At 40.6% G+C, this 20,809-nt stretch overlaps 1 protein-coding gene across 7 annotated transcripts in view; it reads left to right on the top strand.

Moving 5' to 3' along the window:
- The window catches only part of DAB1 (DAB1, reelin adaptor protein), a 253,512-nt gene that overhangs the window by 123,314 nt on the left and 109,389 nt on the right, over positions 1 to 20,809 (top strand). For all 7 annotated transcript variants that reach the window (XM_023759971.1, XM_023759973.1, XM_023759972.1 and 4 more), the window contains exons 2-3: positions 2,478 to 2,617; positions 10,286 to 10,384. In XM_023759971.1, coding sequence (XP_023615739.1) covers positions 2,478 to 2,617; positions 10,286 to 10,384 — 239 coding nt within the window. The remainder of the gene's footprint in view (positions 1 to 2,477; positions 2,618 to 10,285; positions 10,385 to 20,809) is intronic.

Raw genomic sequence — 20,809 nt, 5'->3', positions numbered from 1 at the left:
TCGGTTGCCTCCCAATCGAATTTGCAACCCAGGTATGTGCCCTTGATTGGGAATCCAATCTCTGACCCTTGGGTGCTCAGGCTGATGCTCTACCCACTGAACTACACTGACCAGGGCTTTCCAATGGCGTTTTAAAGCTGCCAGTGTACTGAGTATCAACCGTTTTGGGCCAGGCAAAAGATGGGGCTTTATAGGAAGTTGGGGAGATGAGAAAATTTTCATCATAGTCACTAAGAGAAAGGGCTTGAAAACACTGAACACAAGCAAAACCACAAGTGTGGGCTCCAAATAGGTCTGGAATCAGGTCCCACTTAGTGAATTTGTACAAGTTGCTTAATCTGTAAAACCTGAATAATCGTACCCACCTCTAAGATTTTTTGGGGGGACTAAACAAGTTGGTGCACATATATTGTTCATTAGATTCCACATGTAAGTGAGATAATGTGATACTTGTCTTCCTCTGACTGGCTTATTTCACTTAGCATAATACTCTCCAGGTCCATTGATGCTGTCTTAAAGGGTAAGAGACAGGGGGAGGTGACCTGTAGTACCACGGGCCCTGTTGTTTAGCTAGATGTCCATAGAGGGTATATCATGGCAAATGTTCTCCTCTTTGTTCGTAGCTTCAGTCTCTGACATCTGCCCTCACTGAAACCCTGGAGACTTAATTTTTACATTGATTACAATTTCTCACTAATCATTCATGTGTTATATTTGCTTTATGGAATATTATTCAAAGGCTAGAATATGCTAGGAGTCAGCGAAGATGCAGTGGGAAAAACACCAACTGGGGGTTGGGGATCATAGGTCAGGCCTGGCCTGCAGACCTTCCTCCTTTGTGCTCTTCTGCCCTCATAGGGAATCTTCCACATGCTCCTTTTACTGGGCCTCCAAACTGGTGGCAGCTACCTGTGATAGAAAACTTAACACCTGAATACATGCTTTGCGCTACCATCTCATTTAAGTTACTATTCATAACAACTCTGGAAATAGAAATTTAATCATGCAACAGGCAAGGAAATTGAGGCTCAGCAGATAGGTTAGTTGGTTTGCAAGGGAGAGAGTCATGGTTTAAATGAGGATGTCTGACTCTAGAGTGTGTACCTTCTTACATACCCAGCACAATGCATTTTTACTTACAGTCACCAGAAACTTGAGCTTCCATGGGCATAGACTTTGTCTCATTTACTGGTACCTGTCGTCAGTGAGTAATAGCATCTGGCACAAAGATGCTCAGTGAGAGATGAATGAATGAAATGCAAGTCATGTTTTGTCTATTGAAAAGTATTGTACAATGGTTAGCTATTGCTGCTGTGTGTGGGTTTTTCCCCTCTTTTAAGCATTTTCTCAAATAATTTTCAACCCAGCCTTATGGAAGTGCCTTAGTTTTGCACATCATATGGATACATAGAGCGAAATGGGCTGAGTTATCATTAATGCCTTCAGCTCTAAGTGTCTGACTATTGAGGGAAGGCATGAGCATGAGAGAGGGGTATTAGAAGTTGAAATTGATGATGTTTCAGGAGATAAAGAGCAGTTTGCAATGCCTTAAACTGTGATTAGTTTGATGCAAGTTTGATGAGGTTAGAATTTTGAATTCCTATGTGGTCATATTTTTTCTGACTATGTAAACTTGGATAGGCTACCTGGATTCTCTGACCTTCATCTTGATCATCTGGGAAATGGATATGGTTGGCTTATTGTGAAGAATGGGGATACAGTTTATAAAACATGTTATATGCATAAGTACTCAGTTCACAGTTACTTTACTGCTCATATTTTATGTGGACATGTTTAAACTTCTGGCTGATGTGTCTTAGCAAAATATTATGTTAATAATAGTATGTTATTGGGAAAGCCTATTGCAAGCCTGTAGACTTCCACACTACTTCCATATCAAGTAGTGTGAAAGTCTATTTTAGTACACACATGGGTTGGCAGAAGAGAGATTGTAAAACCATTTTTTTTATAATTGTCGTGGGTCATTACTTGATACAAAGCAATTACTCTGGAGTCTCACTATAAAACAACCCATGGAATTGGGTATAAGGAGGATCTTGGATTCTGGCCAAAGTCATATTAAATGCTAGAAATGCTATCGGAGCTCAGTGCTAAGAATGTCAGTGGGTGATTATCCTTTATTGAAAACCTAGTGTGTAGCAAACACTGCATTGGGTACTTTACACATGTTGCCTGATATATTTACCTCAATGCCCTTTTGGGGTTGGTTATTCTTAACTCCTTTTTTTCTGTCTGAGAAAACAAAGGCTGAGAGAGCAGAAGCAGTTTGCCCCAGGGTTTGAAAGGGGAGCCAAAATTTGCGTCCAGGAGTACTGCCATGTTTTTTCTACTTGGTCTACTGTTTGACTTTCCTAGAACACAGTGAAGCAAGAGAGCCAACTTCGGTGCTGTGGGTATTCAAAGCCAACAGGCCCTGAATGCCTCCGTCTCTGAATCCTGCTTTCCTCTGTTTTTAGGTCAGGATCGCAGCGAAGCCACTCTGATAAAGAGGTTTAAAGGTGAAGGGGTCCGGTACAAGGCCAAACTGATCGGGATCGACGAGGTTTCAGCAGCTCGGGGAGACAAGTTATGTCAAGATTCCATGATGAAGCTCAAGGTGCGGTGCAAACATTTTACTTTAAATATTATGGGTTTAATATGGCTGAGAGAAAGAAATGATTGCACAGTCATTATGGTAAAAATGTTATTTACTCATTTATCGATAAATTATTTACTCATTTGTTGAGTCACTGATGAATCGCTGCCTTTACTCATTTTGAAGAGATTTCACTCATTCAGCAAAAGTTCATTGAGCACCTCCTATGTGGAAGCATTTTACTTGGCCCTGTTTTATTATTTGATTTTCACATTTTATTCATTTATATCTTATTCATGCAATGCCTGCAAAAAATAAAAGTAAAATCATCAAATTGTATAGTACCTCAGATTTTATAAATTTTCACCACTGTATTTTAATGAAATTTATAGATTTTACTATATGATAAATATGGTAAAAGATGCTATCCATAATAATAAAAGGGTAATATGCTAATTAAACCAGGCATCATTCTGGATGACCTTCTGGACGAAGTCAGGGCTGTGAGGGAAGCCCGGGTCCCGGGTGCCAGAGGGAAGCTGGTGCCGGCAATTGGGGGAAGGAAGGCCTACTCTTGCACGAATTTCATGCATCAGGCCTCTAGTGTTAAGATAAAAGATGATTTTATTCATTTTTGTAACTAATATCAACACCCTCAAATACTTAATAATAAGGGAAAATATTTTTTAAGTAATATGTAACCAGATATTGGAATATGGAGATATCATAAAGAGGTTTCTTATTTTAAATGCTTTAAAGAATCTTTTTCATTGAAATGCAAAGACACTGGAAAAAATTTAATAAGCAAAATTAAAAAATTGTCATATTTAAAGGTCTCTTAAAAACATACAAAAAGAAAATTTTTTGTTCCTAGATTGTGGTCTCCAAGTTTTGTTGTTGTTGTTGTTTTTTAGTAATATAAAATAGTTTTAAAATTAAATGGTTTGGCTCAGTGGATAGAGTGTCGGCCTACAGACCAAAAGGTCCCAGGTTCGATTCAGGTCAAAGGAACATACCTGGGTTGTGAGCTCCTCCCCAGATGGGCCCTGGTCTGGGATCTTGCAGGAGGCAACCAATGGATGTGTTTCTCTCACATCCATGTTTCTCTGTCTTTCCCCCTCTCTTCCACTCTCTCTAAAAATCAATGGAAAAATATCCTCCAGTGAGGATTTAAAAAAAATAATAATAATAAATACATAAAAATAAAATGGTTTAGCAACAACTCTGTAAAATATCTTATGCATTTAAAACATATGACTTTACTGATTATAGAATTCACAAAATGTTATAAAATATTTTCAAAATACAGAAAAGTATAAGGAGGAAAATTGAAATCATCCTCAATCCCACCACACAAAGAAAATTAGTGTCAGCATTTTAAAAGTGTGTGATTTATAATCTCTTTGTATTTTTATATACATTATATGAAATATACACAATGTTTAATATAATTAGAATAACTATACAACTGTATATTCTGCTTTTTTCTCATCTGATAATAATATGTTATGAGCACTTTTAAAATTATCTTCAAATTGTCACTGAGGATATAGCTTGGTCAGTATAATTTTTTTTTAATGTAAGAAAAAAAGAATTTAAAAAAATCTGACCAATGCCTAAAAGTATTAAATGGGACAGTATTTGCAAAACCCTTTTCTTTAATATTTGCTTAATAAATCACAGCTGTTAGTTTATACTATAAGATTTTCTCAGCAGTTTGACATGTATATCTGATGCTAAGTCTCCCTAAAGTATGACTATAGGAATCATCATTTTTAAAACCTTTTAATTTTCTAAACTATGTATCCATTACTTTCTTTTTATTTTTGTTTTTTGCTGTCACATAAGCAAACTTTATGTGAACAATTATGTGTCTATTTATTGTAAGGTGTACTAAAAAATAGACATAAAAGACATCCAAATTGTGATTTCACAGGTTATCACCTTGGAAGAGGTTAATGTATCCTTTTTGATAATTAAACGATGTTCTGAGCTTTGAGGGAAGTCCAACAATGAGCCCTCTTTTTCTGCCAAGTTCAAATCTGATTGACAAATAGACAAAGGAATCTGAAAGGATGAATTCTAAATTCCAGCTTTATAACTGATAAGTGCTGCTCTAGAAAACATGATGTAGATACACAGGCATAGTGGGTATCCTTGAAAGAGACAGGCTATCCCACTTGATTTATGGGGAATTGGACAACCGCAACCCTCCCTATTCTCCTCATCCCCTTTCCTGCTCCAGAGCAGGACCTGGACTCACATATGAGATCAGACCAGAATGCAACCTCACTACCAGCAGGCAGCTTGCAGAGAGAACCCAGGAGAGACTGAGCCATGAGTGCTCAGCTTCTCTCCAAACTCCCCAATCAGGTAGAGCCACACCTGCTTCCCACAGAGACCCTAATGCAAGGTGGAGAGAAAGGCCAGGATGTTGATTCTTGCCAAAGTCCCTCCTTACTGAGTTTGAGGCCAGGCAAATAGAGATTTGCTCCTGGAAAATGTTGATTAAAAGACATCAAGATCTCCCATGACCTGGTTCCCACCCAGAGCCACAATCTGCTGATGAGAAAGGATCTGATGCATCTCTCCCCATATCCCCATCTTCAGCATCCTGGTAGATAGCCACTCAGCAGGCATCTATCACAGAGCGCCTCATTGGCCAGTCGCCTTCATGGAAGCACCAAGGCCAATGTGGACATGAGGCAGGAGTCCACTTATGCTCCCTGAAGGGTCACGTAATGTAGGCCACATTAACTGGATCAGACCTGGTGATGACTGCTGACCTTGCATGTGTGTGTGTGTGTGTGTGTGTGTGTGTGTTTGTTATCTGCAATGAAGTGTCCCATCTGTTTTTTCTGTTTTTTGTGAATTTTTTCAAAATGTCCCATCCGTAAACCTTCATAGCAGAGGGGCTCCCAAAGCCCTGAGAATTTGGCCTACTGAGAATTTGTCCCACACTCCTTTCAGATCTGCTGAACTTGAGGGGTTTTGATTCATGACAATCGTGTTTCATTATTTGCAAGTTGCCAAGAAGAATGTTGACATTTCAGTCCCCGTGGTCTTTCTTGGGGAAACGCAGAAACATAAACGATCGAGTCGTCCTTTGGCCACCTGCCCAGGAAAGAGAGAGACAGAGAAGTACAAAATGCCTCTTAGCATTGCAAAGGGCCCACTTGTTCACGGTAGACCATATGAGCAATGAAAATAATTCTGGCTTTCTTTGCTAGGCTCTCTGAAGCTTGTGCCTTTCCTTGTTGTAGAGTTTTTTCTTGGATGTGAGAGATTTGAGACGGGGTTCACACTGTGAGTCTGAGTGAGCCATCGCCTGTCTACCAACAAATCACTGTCATCATCATCTTTTAATTTTAGGGGCAGCAAAGTACCTCAGTATACATTATCTCTTGATCATGTGAGATTGAGCCTCCCAGTAAGAAATCTAAGGTTCGTGGACATTAAAGGATTTGGTCCAGAACCTTCATTTAACCTTCATTTAGCCCAGCATTTAACCTTCATTTAGCCCAGAATTCAAATGCAGATCTTCAAAAGCCTAGTGTTTGACAAAACATAGTGTAAGGCTATGTGTGTGTGTGTGTGTGTGTGTGTGTGTGTTTAAATTAATTTCAGAGAGGAAGGGAGAGGGAGTGAGAGATAGAAACATCAATGATGAGAGAGAATCACTGATTGGCCGCCTCCTGCACACCCCCTACCAAGGATTGAGCCCACAACCCGAGCATGTACCCTTGACTGGAATTGAACCCGGGACCCTTCAGTCCTCAGGCCTACACTCTATCCACTGAGCCAAACCAGCGAGGGCAATAATATTTTCTTTTGATCTGCATTTAATCTATCTTGGTTCCCCTCCTAGATTTTAAGCTTAGCACATGGGATTGCTTGCTATTATCAATATTAGTACTAATGATACTGGTAACGTAGTTGCTGAGCTCTCCCTCCACACCTTGCGAAGTGCTGATGTGCATACTCACTTAAATGCTCCAGCATCCTTATGAGGCTAGAAGGGGATTAGTCTCATGTCAGAGTTCTCCTTCACAGCTGAGTCTGGTTGCAGGTGGCTCCACCTACCTATTTTCAGAACATTTTTGACATACCTGTAGTATATTGTGTAGTCCATTTATTTCATCTGTGCTTCTCCTCACGTCCCTTATAGAGTGTTCTCACAGAAGGAACTCCAATACTGGAATCTGAAAAATCACTGAATTCTCTAGGTCTTGTATGTTCCTTGAGGTTTGGGGGTGGTCACCTGACCCTCCGACCTATGTTTCCTCAGATATGAAATAAGGGAGGTCATTCTTTCAGCCCAGGATTGTCGTATGGGCTATATTATATAGCACATCAGAGAACTTCTACATAGTGGGTGCCCAGGAAAATGTTTGACACCCTAATTTCCAGGTTTCCAGCTGTGACTTCCTAGGTCAGGCAGCTAATCCTAGGCACAGAGCCCGTAAAGGCACCTACTTCCATATCTTTGGACTCTCCAGCCAGAGCTGTCCCGGGACCTCCGTGAGTTCCACGGAGCAGCAGTGAATCATCCTGGGGAGATGAGACCCAGAGGCAGCATGTGCTGTCTGGTGGTGGACGTGCTGGGACTTAGGGCAATTTTTCAGAGTTTGACTCAGGGTCTTGTCTCATAGGAGAAACGTGTTCAATAAATTTGGAGTTTTATTTTCCCAAAGACAGCATCACGTGGATAGTCCTTCTTGCTTTCATTTGTCACGTAAAGCGACCGCCAGCGGCCCCAGACAGAAATGCTCCTGGAACATGTATGCCTGCTCTGCCCACCTTCTTTGTGTCCCACCCTATTCTACCAGGGTGTTGGTTGATAGCTAAGTGGAACAGGAGGTGAAGGGAAGCAGTACCCAGCCAGCACTGCTGTGTGCCGGGCATTGTTGCTGCTTGATGTGGCAGTAATTCTAAGTGCTAGGGACTGTGAGGACTGTTTTAGAGAGACACATTGAAGCTAATCTTCCTGACCCAAGGTGTAGCCCTCTCCGCCCTCCGTCCTGCGATATCCTCACCTAGGAAGGGGTTAAACAAGCAGGAGGGGCTCCCCTCCCTTTGACACTGCCCTTCCAGTCCTTCCATTTATGATGGGGCTACTTCCTGTTCTCGCTTTGTGTAAGTCTGGCTACTTGAGGTTGAAGGTTAGGCAGTAGAGGGCTGGCAGCATAAGTTATTTTACTCCAAATCTACCCAAGAACACACTTTTCAAAGTCAGATTTTCCTGAGTTCAAAGCCTGGCTTGTTCATTGCCGGAGCGAAGGGCAGTCGCTTCACCCTTTTGAGTGCCCGCTTTATTCCAGGCTCTGGTCCCGACACTGGGCACGTAGAATGAACAAAACCAAGTTTCATGAACAGTTGAGCTTTTGTTCTGTTGGGCAAAGGCATCCAGTCAGCAAATGAATACATATCTCAGATGGTGGTAAGAGCCACTAGGAAGAGACACCGGGGGAAAGAATGAGACAAAGTTTGGCGGGGTGGAGGGTGGAGGGGTCAGAGACCGTGTCTCTGATGGAGTGGCATCAGACAGAAATAGGATTCCCCTGGGACTGCAAAGACACGAACTTTGACCATTCTCCCAGGTCCTTAAACTCATTCCTCAGTAAATTAATGGGAAAGCAAGCAGTGTGGTGAGGAATTCAGGGACCTTTGACTAGGACATGGGTGTTAAAGAGACAGAGGACTTAGCTTTGGGGATGAGTCCCTCTCTTTACCTATTTACTGAATAGTCATTGGAGGTGGAATCTTATGTCAGCATGTAGCAGTCCCAGACGCTGAAGGAGGAACCCTGGGTAGGGTTATAGGAATGTGTCAGCTTACTAGAAAAAAGACACAACATAAAGAAATATATCTTCTCCCTGCGTCAAGAGACTTGAGAGCTCAGTTGTATAGTATCAGCTTCCTCCCACCCCCCACCCCCCACCCCCCACCTCCCGCCCCAACTCTGCCATCTCTGGACTTTCTAGGCATCATTTTCTCATCTGTCAATCTGTCAGTTGGGAAATTGAGACTGATTAGTTTTAAGGTTTTCTCTGGCTCTAATATTCTGCACATCTGTGTGTAGAGTAAGAGGCACTTAAGAATGAGTGGGCAACTTCCCAGGTAGTGAAATTTCTACTTGTAGGCACCTAAACAGTAACTGGAACATAAGTTTTAAGGGACAATCATTCATTTACTAGAAGTTATTTTTTTTTACATTCCTGCAATGTACCAGATATGGGGCTAGGAACTTGAAATAAAATGTTATTTAATTCTCTCAACCATGCCAGAGAGGTATTTACACTTGGGGAAGTGGAACTGAGAGGCAAGTAATTGGTCCGAGATCACAGAGAGCTAGGAGTATACTCCAGATGTTCTGAGTATTTTTAATACCCAGCATGAGGATGATCAAACAACCCCAAGAGAATGAACACCCCTTCCTGTGCCTTCTGATTGTGTAGATTGCTCTCTAACCTTAGTTGTTCTCAGAGACTGATGTTGACCATTTGTTCTTCTGAGAACAGCATGGACAACTTTTATCTCCTGGAAATATGAAATCAGTACTATTTTAGACTTTACTACGCCTAAAAGTCCAAAACCACAACTGCTGCGAGTCAGGCTTCATCTCACCCTCTGCAGAGGCTAATGGTTCTGAAGGGGCTGGAAGCCTCGAAATGCTTAAGGCAGAATCCCCAGCAGTCCTTGAGTGCAAATCCCTAGATGTGTCCTTACCCTCCAAGTCGTCGCCTAGTATGAAACCCATACTTACCTATACTTGGCCACCATTGAGGCAGTTTAAAAAGCAAGTGTCTTTACTCTTAACTTGCATCATATCGACTTTGGGAAACTGAGGATAGAACGTTCATGGAACAATAATTTACGGAGACGCCCCTGCCCTCTAGGACTGTGCTGGGCACCTGGGAGAGAGCAGAAAGCAGAGCAGTTCCCCTACCTTTTATGACATTTGTCTTCTAATTGACTCATATACATACCTTTAGTTTATAAAACATTTGAGAATGTGTGGAAACAGATGTTTTGATAAATGGAATACTTTGAGTAAGTAAGTACTTTATTTGAATACCCAGGAATGATAGGAAAAAGAGTGGGGGGACATACAAAATGCCTGTGGGTAAATGTTACAAACCATAGGCATAAACTATGATCATCCTATTTTTCCAAGCAAAAATTGAGACATGCAATAATTTGGCAATAATTTTTATTTTCTTAATGTTCTCTAAATTGATTCATATGAAAAGTTTCCCCAGACGCATAATAAAAATAAAATCATATTTAAGAATCTATTCCATGACTCACCTTTATTGAATAGATTAAAACCATACGCAATGCAAAACCCAGCAAAGCTATTAATAAGAAGACCATATTGTATGTCTCTCGGGATCTCAAATTCTGAGCCGAGTACCTAGGCACAGAGTAGGCATTCTATAAATCTTGGTTAGCCACATGAGTCGGTGCTCAGATATCTATTTATACAGTGTTCGAACAGCGAGGATAAGTGTTCCCTGACAACGTCGAGCAGATGCAAGCTCATGGAGCAGGGAAACCTGAAGGAGCAGAGAGAAAGGCGCGTGCCTGATTGGTGGCACCACCAATGGTATCTGACACGCCTTTGGGACCAGAGGGTATTTTCAAATGAAAACACTAAAGTAAAACCCATGTCTTTCCTTTCAACAGGGCGTTGTGGCTGGCGCTCGTTCCAAAGGAGAACACAAACAGAAAATCTTTTTAACCATCTCCTTTGGAGGAATCAAAATCTTTGATGAGAAGACAGGGGTAAGTAAAAGAAGCACATGGCATTGTGCAATTGAATCCATTGACAGATGTGCCCTTAAAAGCCTGTCGGCGCTGGGCAGGAATATCAAACGAGCATAAAAACACATAAAGCAGCTGACAAACTTGATCAACTGTGATCGTCCATCAAAGGGGGGCTCTTCCCGGACTTGGCCACAGTGCAGCTGCACCATGTTTCTTAGCGTGTAATTGTGATAAAAGTGTCACCCGGTCCCGGGAATCTAATGGGAGATTGATGAGCTTTGAGGAGCGGTGGGCAATGTGACGGTTTAAGTTGAATTTCTTTGTGTGTTGGCAGCTTTAACGACATGCGTCCTAGAGGGAGACACATAGGGCTCTTTTGACTCGGTCAAAGCATCCAGACTCTCTTGAGTTTAACCTGTGGAACCTTGTAGTTGCTGCAATCAAAAAGAATAAATGGAGTTTTCCATCTTTTTTAAAAAAAATCTATCACTGCATGCCCAGGAAATGTAAGCACTAATATGTTTGTTGAACGAACCAAAGACATAGTTTTGTGTTTTCATCAGCCTCCCAGAGGCAATTAGCTCCCAGGTTCATCCCCAGGGCTTGTCTGACATTGTGGGTCCTGTGTATTGATGGTAAGGGAAAAACAGAAAAATAGTCTGTGACCTGTTCCGTTGAGAGGGCGAGCGTCAAATGGACATATTTGTCCTTTTACTCATGTATTCGCCTCCACTGAACTTCACAAGGTAATTTATCAAGCACTGTATAAACAATACTCTACTTGCCAAGTTAATTAACCTTTGTCATTTTGCATTATTTTTTTCTCCCCTTTGTTCTGACTCATACTAGGATAAAATGTCAGTAGTAGGGTGATGATTTAACAGTGAAAATGGGTCTTCCTGAAGAAAAGTTACTCCTGAATAACTAGTCATAGGACAGATAAGGGCACACCCATGTTCGTAGCAGCTTTATTCACAATAGCTAAATGGTAGAAGCACCCCAGGGTCCTCCCATGGATGAACAGACAAGCCAAATGTGTATATGCAGACAATGGGATAATGTTCAGCAACGAAAGGAGGGAAGTTCTGCATATGCTACAACATGGATGAACCTTGAGGACATTTTTCAAAGTGAAATGAGCGAGTCACAAGAAGATAAATTCTGAAGGAGTCTACTTATCTGAGGTGTCCAGAGGAATCCAGTTCAGAGACAGAAAGTAGAATGGTGGTTGCCAGGGCCCCAGGCCGGGCAGTGAAGAGTTAGTGTTAACTGGGGACAGAGTTTAAGTTTGGGAAGAAGACAGCAGTGCTGATGGAAGGCTGCAATGGTCACACCACCAGGAGAATGTGCTTTATGCCTCTTAAGAATGGTTAAAGTGGCAAATTTTATGTTATGTATATTTACCACAATAAAAATAACTGATGATAATAATTTCAGTTTATTGAGAACATGCTATATACTAGATCCATATTAGTCACTTTACACACATTATTCAGTTTTCTCCTCACCAAGCCCTTTGAGATAATCGTAACAATAGGTCCTTCATCAAGCACATAATATGTGCCACGCGTTGTTGTCAGTCCTTTGTAAGTACCCACCCATTTAATCCTCACGGTAACCCTATGATGTAGGGCATAATGTTACCTCCTTTTCATAGTTGAAGGTATTGAAGAGAGAAAAGTTTATTAACTAGCAGAAAGCAAGTGGCTGTGGAGACAGGATTTGAACCCGGGCAGTCTAGCTCACGAGTCTTTTCACTTAACAGCATTGCAGGTTCTCTCTCAGTATAAGTGGCTTTCCTAAGTTCACTAGCATGGAGGAGGCAGAACTGGGATTTAGCCTCCAGCTGACATGAGTCAAAACTCAACACAATTGACTTCCAGAGAGAGAGAAAGGTGGGGCTGCCTACCTGGGCTGCCTCAGTAGAAGGGAGGTGAGAATGAAGATATTAGCATCAGTAGTGAAGGAGTTTGAATGCTGCAAGATTAGGAGCCTAATGTAGCCTCTCCTATCTTCCGGAAAATATGGTTTTCCTTTTCCTGGGGAGACTATAGATGGGACACCTATGCTCAGTTTTGAACCACACATTTTAAAAAGGATAAAGCAAATCAAAGTATATCCTGGTAAAGGAGACTAGGGCAGTTGGGGAATGGGAAACTATGCTGAGCCAAAATTTCTTAACACACACGTGGCCTCATGGGATCCTGGGTACACACAGGAGGCAGAGAGCTTTGGGCTTGGAGAAACGTGGAGGATATGGAGTCCTTAGCATCCTTTGTGGGAGGGAGTAAAGTAATACAGATCAAGCACGAGAGGGTTTCACAGTGATTCGTATGCTGCGATCTTAGGTCATCATCTTTAGTCTCCCTACCCACCACCATGACAACTGGCCTAACCAAAGGGACAGGAGTGAGGCAGAATATCAGATGCTTTATCTCGTTTGGGGGAATATTTTGAGGCCTTGCTATTCTATCATGTACCCCACCACCAAGGAGGCTGTGCCCAGCTAATTAAAAGTCCTAATCACCCAGTTTAACTAATGAAGTGAGGTAGTTTTATTCTTTACATTTATCTAAAACTCACTCAAGGGTAGCTAAGTTGTCCCCAAAGAAAGATATCACCAAATCTTATAATACTAGTTTTGATTCTCTAGCTGTACACAAAGAGAGAACAACAGTAAAAGCATTATTTAAGTCCAAAGCCATCTGGCCTAATGGAAAAAATGTCAGATCCCTCGTGGAGAATCAGATGGAAGGCAGAGTTCAATGTTGTCTGTCTGGCTTAGTCCACTCTGGTTCTGTTTGATTAACGTTGGGCCTCTGTAGCGCCTGCTTTTGCATCCTCACCTTGTTAATGTGCCTGAACACAAGTCTGGGGAAGCTGGTGGAGAAGACTGAACGTGTGTCAGCCTGAAGTGGAGACGACAGGGAGCAGGGCACCCTGTGTTAATAGTGTTCATCTCTCCAAAGAGTTGTGTTGGTAGAAGGTGGTGATTTGTTCTGTGTGACTCACGAATAGAATCAGACCTGGTGATAGGAGTTTCTAGGAAGCAGTTTCAGTTTATGCGTAAGAAGAATTTTCTACCACTCAGAGCTATTGAGCAGTTAGGTGTAGTGCCTTCTGTGCAAGTGAGTTCACGGTGGCTGGGAATATTCAAGCAAGAACCATAAGAAGGGAAATTGTGGGAGTTGAGTAGAAATGAAGTGTTGAGCTAAGTCACATCTAAGGTGATGACACTGTTTTTAAGATTCTTTGTCTCCCTTAAAATAAATTCCTTTCAGTATGACTTATCTTCAGATAAATAGAGGTTTTACAAAACCTTCATTGGAGATTACAAGCAGGAAAGATTTCTTAAACCTTTGTCATTGCCCAGCAGGGGACCGATTGAATTGTGCAGGGTAAGAGTCTAAGTGAAGTATTCTGTCCTAAATATCAAAGAAAAGGAAAACTGGGTCTTTGTCATTTGGAATGTCCAATTTTAGTTGTTTATCACATCTGAAGTATTTCTGCTCAAGCTTGACTGCACTTTTTTTTAAACCAAGAAAAGAAACATTTGCAGAACGTGACAATAGCTAGAATTTTAAAATCCAAAAGCTGTCAAAAATGTTTTGATCCCAATTAAAGAGACCCTTTTCAGCAATTTACACCTTGTCTTGAATTTCAAAGGATTCTTGATCCCAATCCTGATATGAGTACATTTTGTTTTATTATTAGCATGTTTCAGGGAATAAGTCAGTATTGAAAGCTGTTCCTATTTTCAGAGACCGAGGTATTGGTACTATGTCAAAGGAATCCGTGAGAAGGTGAAAAATGCCATATATATAAATTCATTGTTGTTAGTGACAGTGGAAGCAGTAGCAAATCAGGCATGGTTTCATATCAATAAGTTACTGGGTCCTCAAATCAGACCAGTGGACACGGAGGCAAAAGTGAGGTCATGTTTATGTTGCAGATAAGGAAACAGGCTCTGCAAGGGTCCCTGTCTTGCTGTAGACTCAGAACAGACCTTCCAACCCCAAATCCTGTGTCTTTCCAGGGAAACTCATTAAACTCGCTTATTGTCCCATTTACAGTTTTGTTCCATAAAATTATTATAATTTTATGCCATAAAAAATCATCAATATTTCAGGATCCTAAAGAGAAATCTGTTTCTCAGGATGGAGGACAGTGGTCTGCATCATCTTTTCAGGATGATGTAGCATCTTGTTGCCACAATCCCGTGTGAATTTTGCTTGTTCATTCCGTTTAGCCATCACTGATCTGGCACTGTTGTGTGCACCATTCTAAGTGCATTACAACAATTCAGTGAAGCATATATGCTGTTATTCTCACCATTTCACAGATGAGAAAACTGAGGGCCAAATCATTTAAGTCACACAGCTACTGAGGGCAGAACAGAGATTCAAGCCCAGGTAGTCTGGCCCAGAATCCTTGATGGTAGTAAGATATTGCCAATTATAACAGACCTACCTTAACAAAATACCATAACTAAGTGGCTTATGAACAACAAGCATTTATTTCTCACAGTTCTGAAGGCTGGGAAGTCCAAGATGATGGCCCCACCAGATTCAGTGTCTTGCGAGAGAGCCTACTTCCTTATAGAGGGCACCATTTTGCTATGTGCTCATGTGGTAGAAGGGTCAGGATGCTGTCTAGGGCCTCCTTTCTAAGGACACTAATCACATTCATGAGGGTTCCATCCTCAATGACCCTCAAAGGACCCACCTCTTAGTACCATCACCTTGAGAGTTAGAATGGGAGGAGTGCACAGAAATATTGAGACCATAGCAATAACAAATTTTAGAAATGATTTCCTTTTCTATATATTAGAACAGATTCCATGTCAGCCCTGTCTTATTGTCACCATTGTTCACTTTCTGATGAGCTTTCCCGAGTGAAGACAAAAGGGTGGAGTTACAATAGGGATTTCTGGTGGACACAATGTTGGCTGTGGAACTAATACCTGGACAGGCGGCAGCGTGTTTGATGCCTATCCTCTGCCATGTGATGCTCTGTTTTCTGGGGAGTCACAGATGGATAATGAGTGGTCCATACCCGAGGTGGTCACAGTCCAGTGCTGAAATGAGACTCACAGATTGAACTGACAGCTGCTTGATATACAGGTGTGAATGGAGTTGTCAGTGCTCGGGGCATCAAGACTGGGCTGTCCCTAGAATATGAAGGAAGGTTTCTACAGAAAAGGGCTCACTGATTGGCTGTGGAGGAGTACATTGAGGAGGACCAGATGAGCAAGTTGGAAAGAGAAAACTATTTCTAAATGCACAACTGTCTAAAAGAGAAAAAGATGTGTGCTCATTCATTCTTCCCTGGAGGAAATATTAACTGAGTCCTTCTAAAATACACAGATGAACAGGGTGCATCTTTCTGTTCATCACATTTATCTATCCGGTTAGCATAATGACATCCACATAGTACATGCTCAGTGATACTGCACAAAAAATAGACTTAGTGCTTGAGAATTGGCAAATGTACACAGAATACCCAGGGCATGGCAGGGGAGAGGTGGAGAATAGCCCAGGATTGAACATTGTCCATTATAACAGAGGGGTCATGGTGTTTTAAATGCAAGGGCTGCACTTAAATTTCAGGGCTGATTTAATAATTTATTCAGTGAAAAACAGATGTCACCTTATCTGTGTCTCATCAGAAACAGAACTGTTCTTCCCTCAGTTCTAACCGGATGGTCTGGGAAGAGCGCAGAGGAAGAGGAAAGAAGACTGGTCCTAGGGAGGAAGGCAGGGAGGATGGTGAAGGGGCTGTAGAGCAGGATGCTGGGATCTGGGGGGCCTGGGGGACATCCCTGCCATCTTGCGTGCCACTGAAACTAAACAGTACACACTACTCTCACAGGACTGGTGATATATCTTTGGGGATTCATGTTTTGGATTTTTTCAGATAAATACACAGATGTGGAATTGCTGGGTTGTAGGGCAGCTATATTTTTAATTATTTGAGGAAACCATGCGGTTTTCTGTAGTGGCTGCACCAATCTGTATTCCCATCAATAGTGTGCAAGGATTCCCTTTTCTCTACATCCTCTTCAGCATTTGTTATTTTTGTATTTTTTAAAATGATAGTCATTCTGAGAGGTGTGAAGTGATATCTCGTGTGGTTTAAATTTGCATTTCCTTGGTGATTAGTGAAGTTGAGCATCTTTTCATATGTCTGTTAGCCATCTGTATGTCCTCTTTGGAGAAATGTCCGTTCAGTTTCTCTGCCCATTTTTAAATCATATTTTTTTATTTTTTCTGGTATTAAGTTGCATGGGTTCCTTATACATTTTGGCTATTAACTCTTTTTCAAGATGTATCACTTGCAAATATCTTCTCACATTCAATAGGTTGTCTTTTCATTTTGTTGATGATTTCCTTTGTTGTGAAAAACCTTTTTAGTTTGATGTGGTCCCATTGTTTATTTTTTCTTTTGTTGTCCTTGCTCAAAGAGACATGCCCAAAAAGATATTCCTAAGACTTATACTAAAGAGTTTACTGTCTGTATTTTATTCTAGGAGTTTTATGGTTTGAGGTCTTAACATTTAAGTCTTTAGTACATTTTCAGTTTGTTTATGTATATGGTGTAAGAAAGTGGTCCAATTTCACTTTTTGCATGTAAAGGGTGTCCCAAAATTCACACAAGAAGTAATTTTGATAGAAAACACGGGTTTATAATTAAAATTGAATTTTTTTATTGATTCATAAAGTATACAGTATAGGGTTATGGCCTCCACGGCTTTGCTGGCACATATGCAAAGCTGTGGTCTTCATTGTCCCTGCTCCTGGACCATAATTGGTACTTGGTAATGCTTATCAAATTGAAGGAATTGAAATCAAAGGGCAACAGATATTAGAATCTGATTCAATAAACCAAGTAAAATTAGGTTTTTATTTTTTCTTGTTGTTGTTAATGCTCACGCAAAATTCAAATCTTGCCTGAATTTTGGGACACCCTTTTTCTGCCCAATTTTCTCAACACCAGTTACTGAAGAGACTGTCTTTACCGCATTGTATATTTTTGTCTTCTTTGTTGTAGATTAATCGACCATATATTTATGGACTCTGTATTCTATTCCATTGATCTATTATCTGTTTTTATGCTAGTGCCATACTGTTCTGATCATTGTAGCTTAGTGGTATAGTTTGAAATTAGGGAGCATGATACTTAACATTTTGTTCTTCCTCAAGGTTTCTGTGGCTAGTTGGAGTCTTCTTTTAGTTCCATCTACTGGTTTTTCCATATTAATGACTAACCTGTAAGCAGGACTGTATGGTTTATAGCAGGCTTTTGTGGATCTTGTCTCATTTGACAGCCAAAAAACTCTTGGAGGTTTTTATTAACTCCCTTATATGGATGAGTCAACTAAGGTACAGGTAGGGTAAGTGGCTTGCTCATGGCTACTATGTGTAGCAGAAACTGAATTCAAATTCACGTAACGCCTAAGCTTGTTTTCTTTCTTTTACTCCAAATATTCTTAACTTGACTGGTTCTGTCCCCCTAATGGGTATTTTGGATATTTACGTAAGAATTTTGGTGGTATCATCTTTTGGGTTAACCCTTTGTACACCATAAGCGTCTATAGATGCAAGCGGCGGATTTTTTTAAATTAAATTCAAAATATCGTGGCGTGTGGGAATGGTTTCTGCTTTGGACGCATGACAGTTAGCTGATTAAGGGTGGTAATGCAGGAATTTATTAGGAACTACAGATGCTAAACATTCTGCAATGTATAGGACTGTCACACAGCAAAAAAGCTTCCTTTGCCATATGACTTTCTAATGTCTTAAAAAACACTCATGTGGATGAAAAGCCTATTTATATTACTTGAATCTCAAACCTCACTCTACTTCACATATAAGCAAAGTATTTCTGTACCATATCCACAATACTGAATTTCCCAGAAATGCAACTAACCTGAGAGAGAGATGTATCTTGTTGTTCATCATTTTGGAAAGCCACACCAGTGTGATGCATTTTGTATTTGAGTTATCAACATAGCAGTGCTGCATCCATTTCATATTCACCATAACTCAACTAATTTGGCTCTTGTTTAAAATGTCAAATATAAAGAAATGAGTGTCAATAATATTGAGTTGAATGCTCTCTTAAACCCAAATTTATTCATTATAAGAAAATGCAAACATAACACTGTTGTTACATTCTTTTATTGTAGCTGTAACTAAGTATAAAGAAATCCACATGATTTTTATCAAAAATCATATTCTTTTATTTCTCCCTTATGTTATAATTTGGACATTTTAATTTGCTTAAACTTTATATGTGTAGGTAGATTATATAATCATTTTAGACAATAAAGGAGAATTACAAAATATTTGTTATTAAAAGGAGTTGAGTTAGATAAGGTGAAGAACTATCTAGGCCAGGGATGGGCAACCCCTGGCATGCGTGCCAAACATGGCACGCCAGTAACTTTTACTGGCATGCGAAACCCTCTCTTATAATCTTCCATTTACAATTGTGAATCTTTGTTCTCAGTGATGAATTTTGTTAAGTCTCCTAATAGGAGTAGCCTGACGGATGAAAGTAGTAGCTCGTGCATATATCTGAAGGTCACAAAATATAAACCTGATGTAAAATCTCTGTCATCAGTGATGCAGCAGCAAAAGTCCCACTGATAATATCAAACGGAGTCATTAAGTTTTCTGTTGGACTATCAGTGTACATGTATACATTAAAAAATAAATGTATTTTTCATCAAAATATACTGTGTTTTTGTTGCTCAAATGAATTTTATTATTTCTTCAAGGTTCTTCACATACGTACACCTTAAGAGATATCAAGTAGGCATAACATGTTCTCAAAAAATTAGGGTTGGCACGCAGAAGAATTTTGAGTCAGAGATTTTGCTGGTTTTGGCACGCACTCACAAAAAGGTTGCCCACCCCTGGTCTAGGCCATGCTACTATTTTCATTGGTTCATTCATTCGTTCATTCATTCACTCATGCTACATATGCTTGTTGGTGGATGGGGATGAACCAGTTCCTTTGAGAAACTTATAGGAGGTAAGATATATATATTTTATATATATATATATATATATATATATATATATATATATATATATATATATAAAACATTCATAGCAAGAATAATAAATGCAATAAGATAAAGAGATAAAACTATTATGAGAGTTCAAAAGAAGAAATGATTTCTTCCATCTGAAAACATACGGACTGATTTAGGAAGAGGTTGAGCCTTGAAAATGGTCAGGGCTTGAAGTTGGAGATATGAGAAGATCGGTGTCCAGGCAAAGGGATTGTTGACTAGGACTCTGCAGTGGGAAAGTCATGAAGGAGGATAGGCATGGAGAAGAGTGGGGTGCCAGTGGCTCTATACAGGAGGACTGTGATGCTGTCCATGAAAGATACACTGAGAAGGTAGTCCAGGGCTGGATAGTAAGGCCAACAAATTACATGCAAACCACCTAGGCTTGAACAGCACTCTCTGATGCTCACAAAACAGGAAGTAGAAAGTATTCTCTTTCCTTCCTCCACTTCCTTATTTTGCCTTTCTTTCCTCCTTACAGTCTTTTCCCTCTATCCCATCTCCATGCTCTTTGTGCATTCTCTTCAGTGTTCCGGCTCCCACATGCCTGACAACAGCCCCAGATCCATTGTAATATCAAAGAGACTGAACATCTAAGGGGAAAAATTGGGTCTCTGGATGTTTAGTATCTTGTTGGATGATATTGAATTTTAATTTATCACAAAAAAAAATCAATTTCAATTTATAGCTCACAACCAACCTGTTTCTAGAAGTTGGAACTGTCAGCAAGCGGCCTCTGTAAGATAGTGGGTTAATTCATGACGGGGAAGAAGGATGTCACATCATCCAGAAAGTGAGACATGACTGCTCTCAAGCAGATTTGGTAAACTCAGAAAAGAGTTAGCTTTCCCGTAATGAATCATTTTTATCAATTTTCGATTTTAAAGAGGGAAAGAGGTAATATTTTCTGTGTTAGCAGCTTTCAAATGCTTGGGCTAATTAAATTCAATCCTCTAAGAAAGTATTATTCCCATGAAACAGATGAGGAAACTGAGACCACCAGAGGGAAGGGAATTGCACAAAGCCAGATACCCAACAAATTGCAGAGCTAAGGACTGAGGACTGTCCCCAGCATGCACGGTGGCTATATCCATGTTCTTTGCAATCCTGTGGTGTCTCTCCCCTTCAAGAGCACAGTAGGGCCTCTGGTGAGCAAGTGACGGTTCATTTGCTCCAGGGGAAAAGTCAAACTGCCCTTAGGATTGTCATCATGCAGAACGGCCCTGTGACTGAAGGTTTATCAGCTACTATTTGGGACTCTGAAGGGATGTGTGAGCCCCTAGGTCTCAAAGTTTCAGAGCCTAAATACGCAGTGTGATGGGTGTATCTCATCTGCTTGTTCTCAGTGACTCTGTGTCCTC

This window comes from Myotis lucifugus, unplaced genomic scaffold (assembly GCF_000147115.1).
Source record: "Myotis lucifugus unplaced genomic scaffold, Myoluc2.0 scaffold_168, whole genome shotgun sequence".
Lineage (NCBI taxonomy): Eukaryota > Metazoa > Chordata > Mammalia > Chiroptera > Vespertilionidae > Myotis > Myotis lucifugus.
This window is presented reverse-complemented; position numbering and strand designations above follow the sequence as displayed.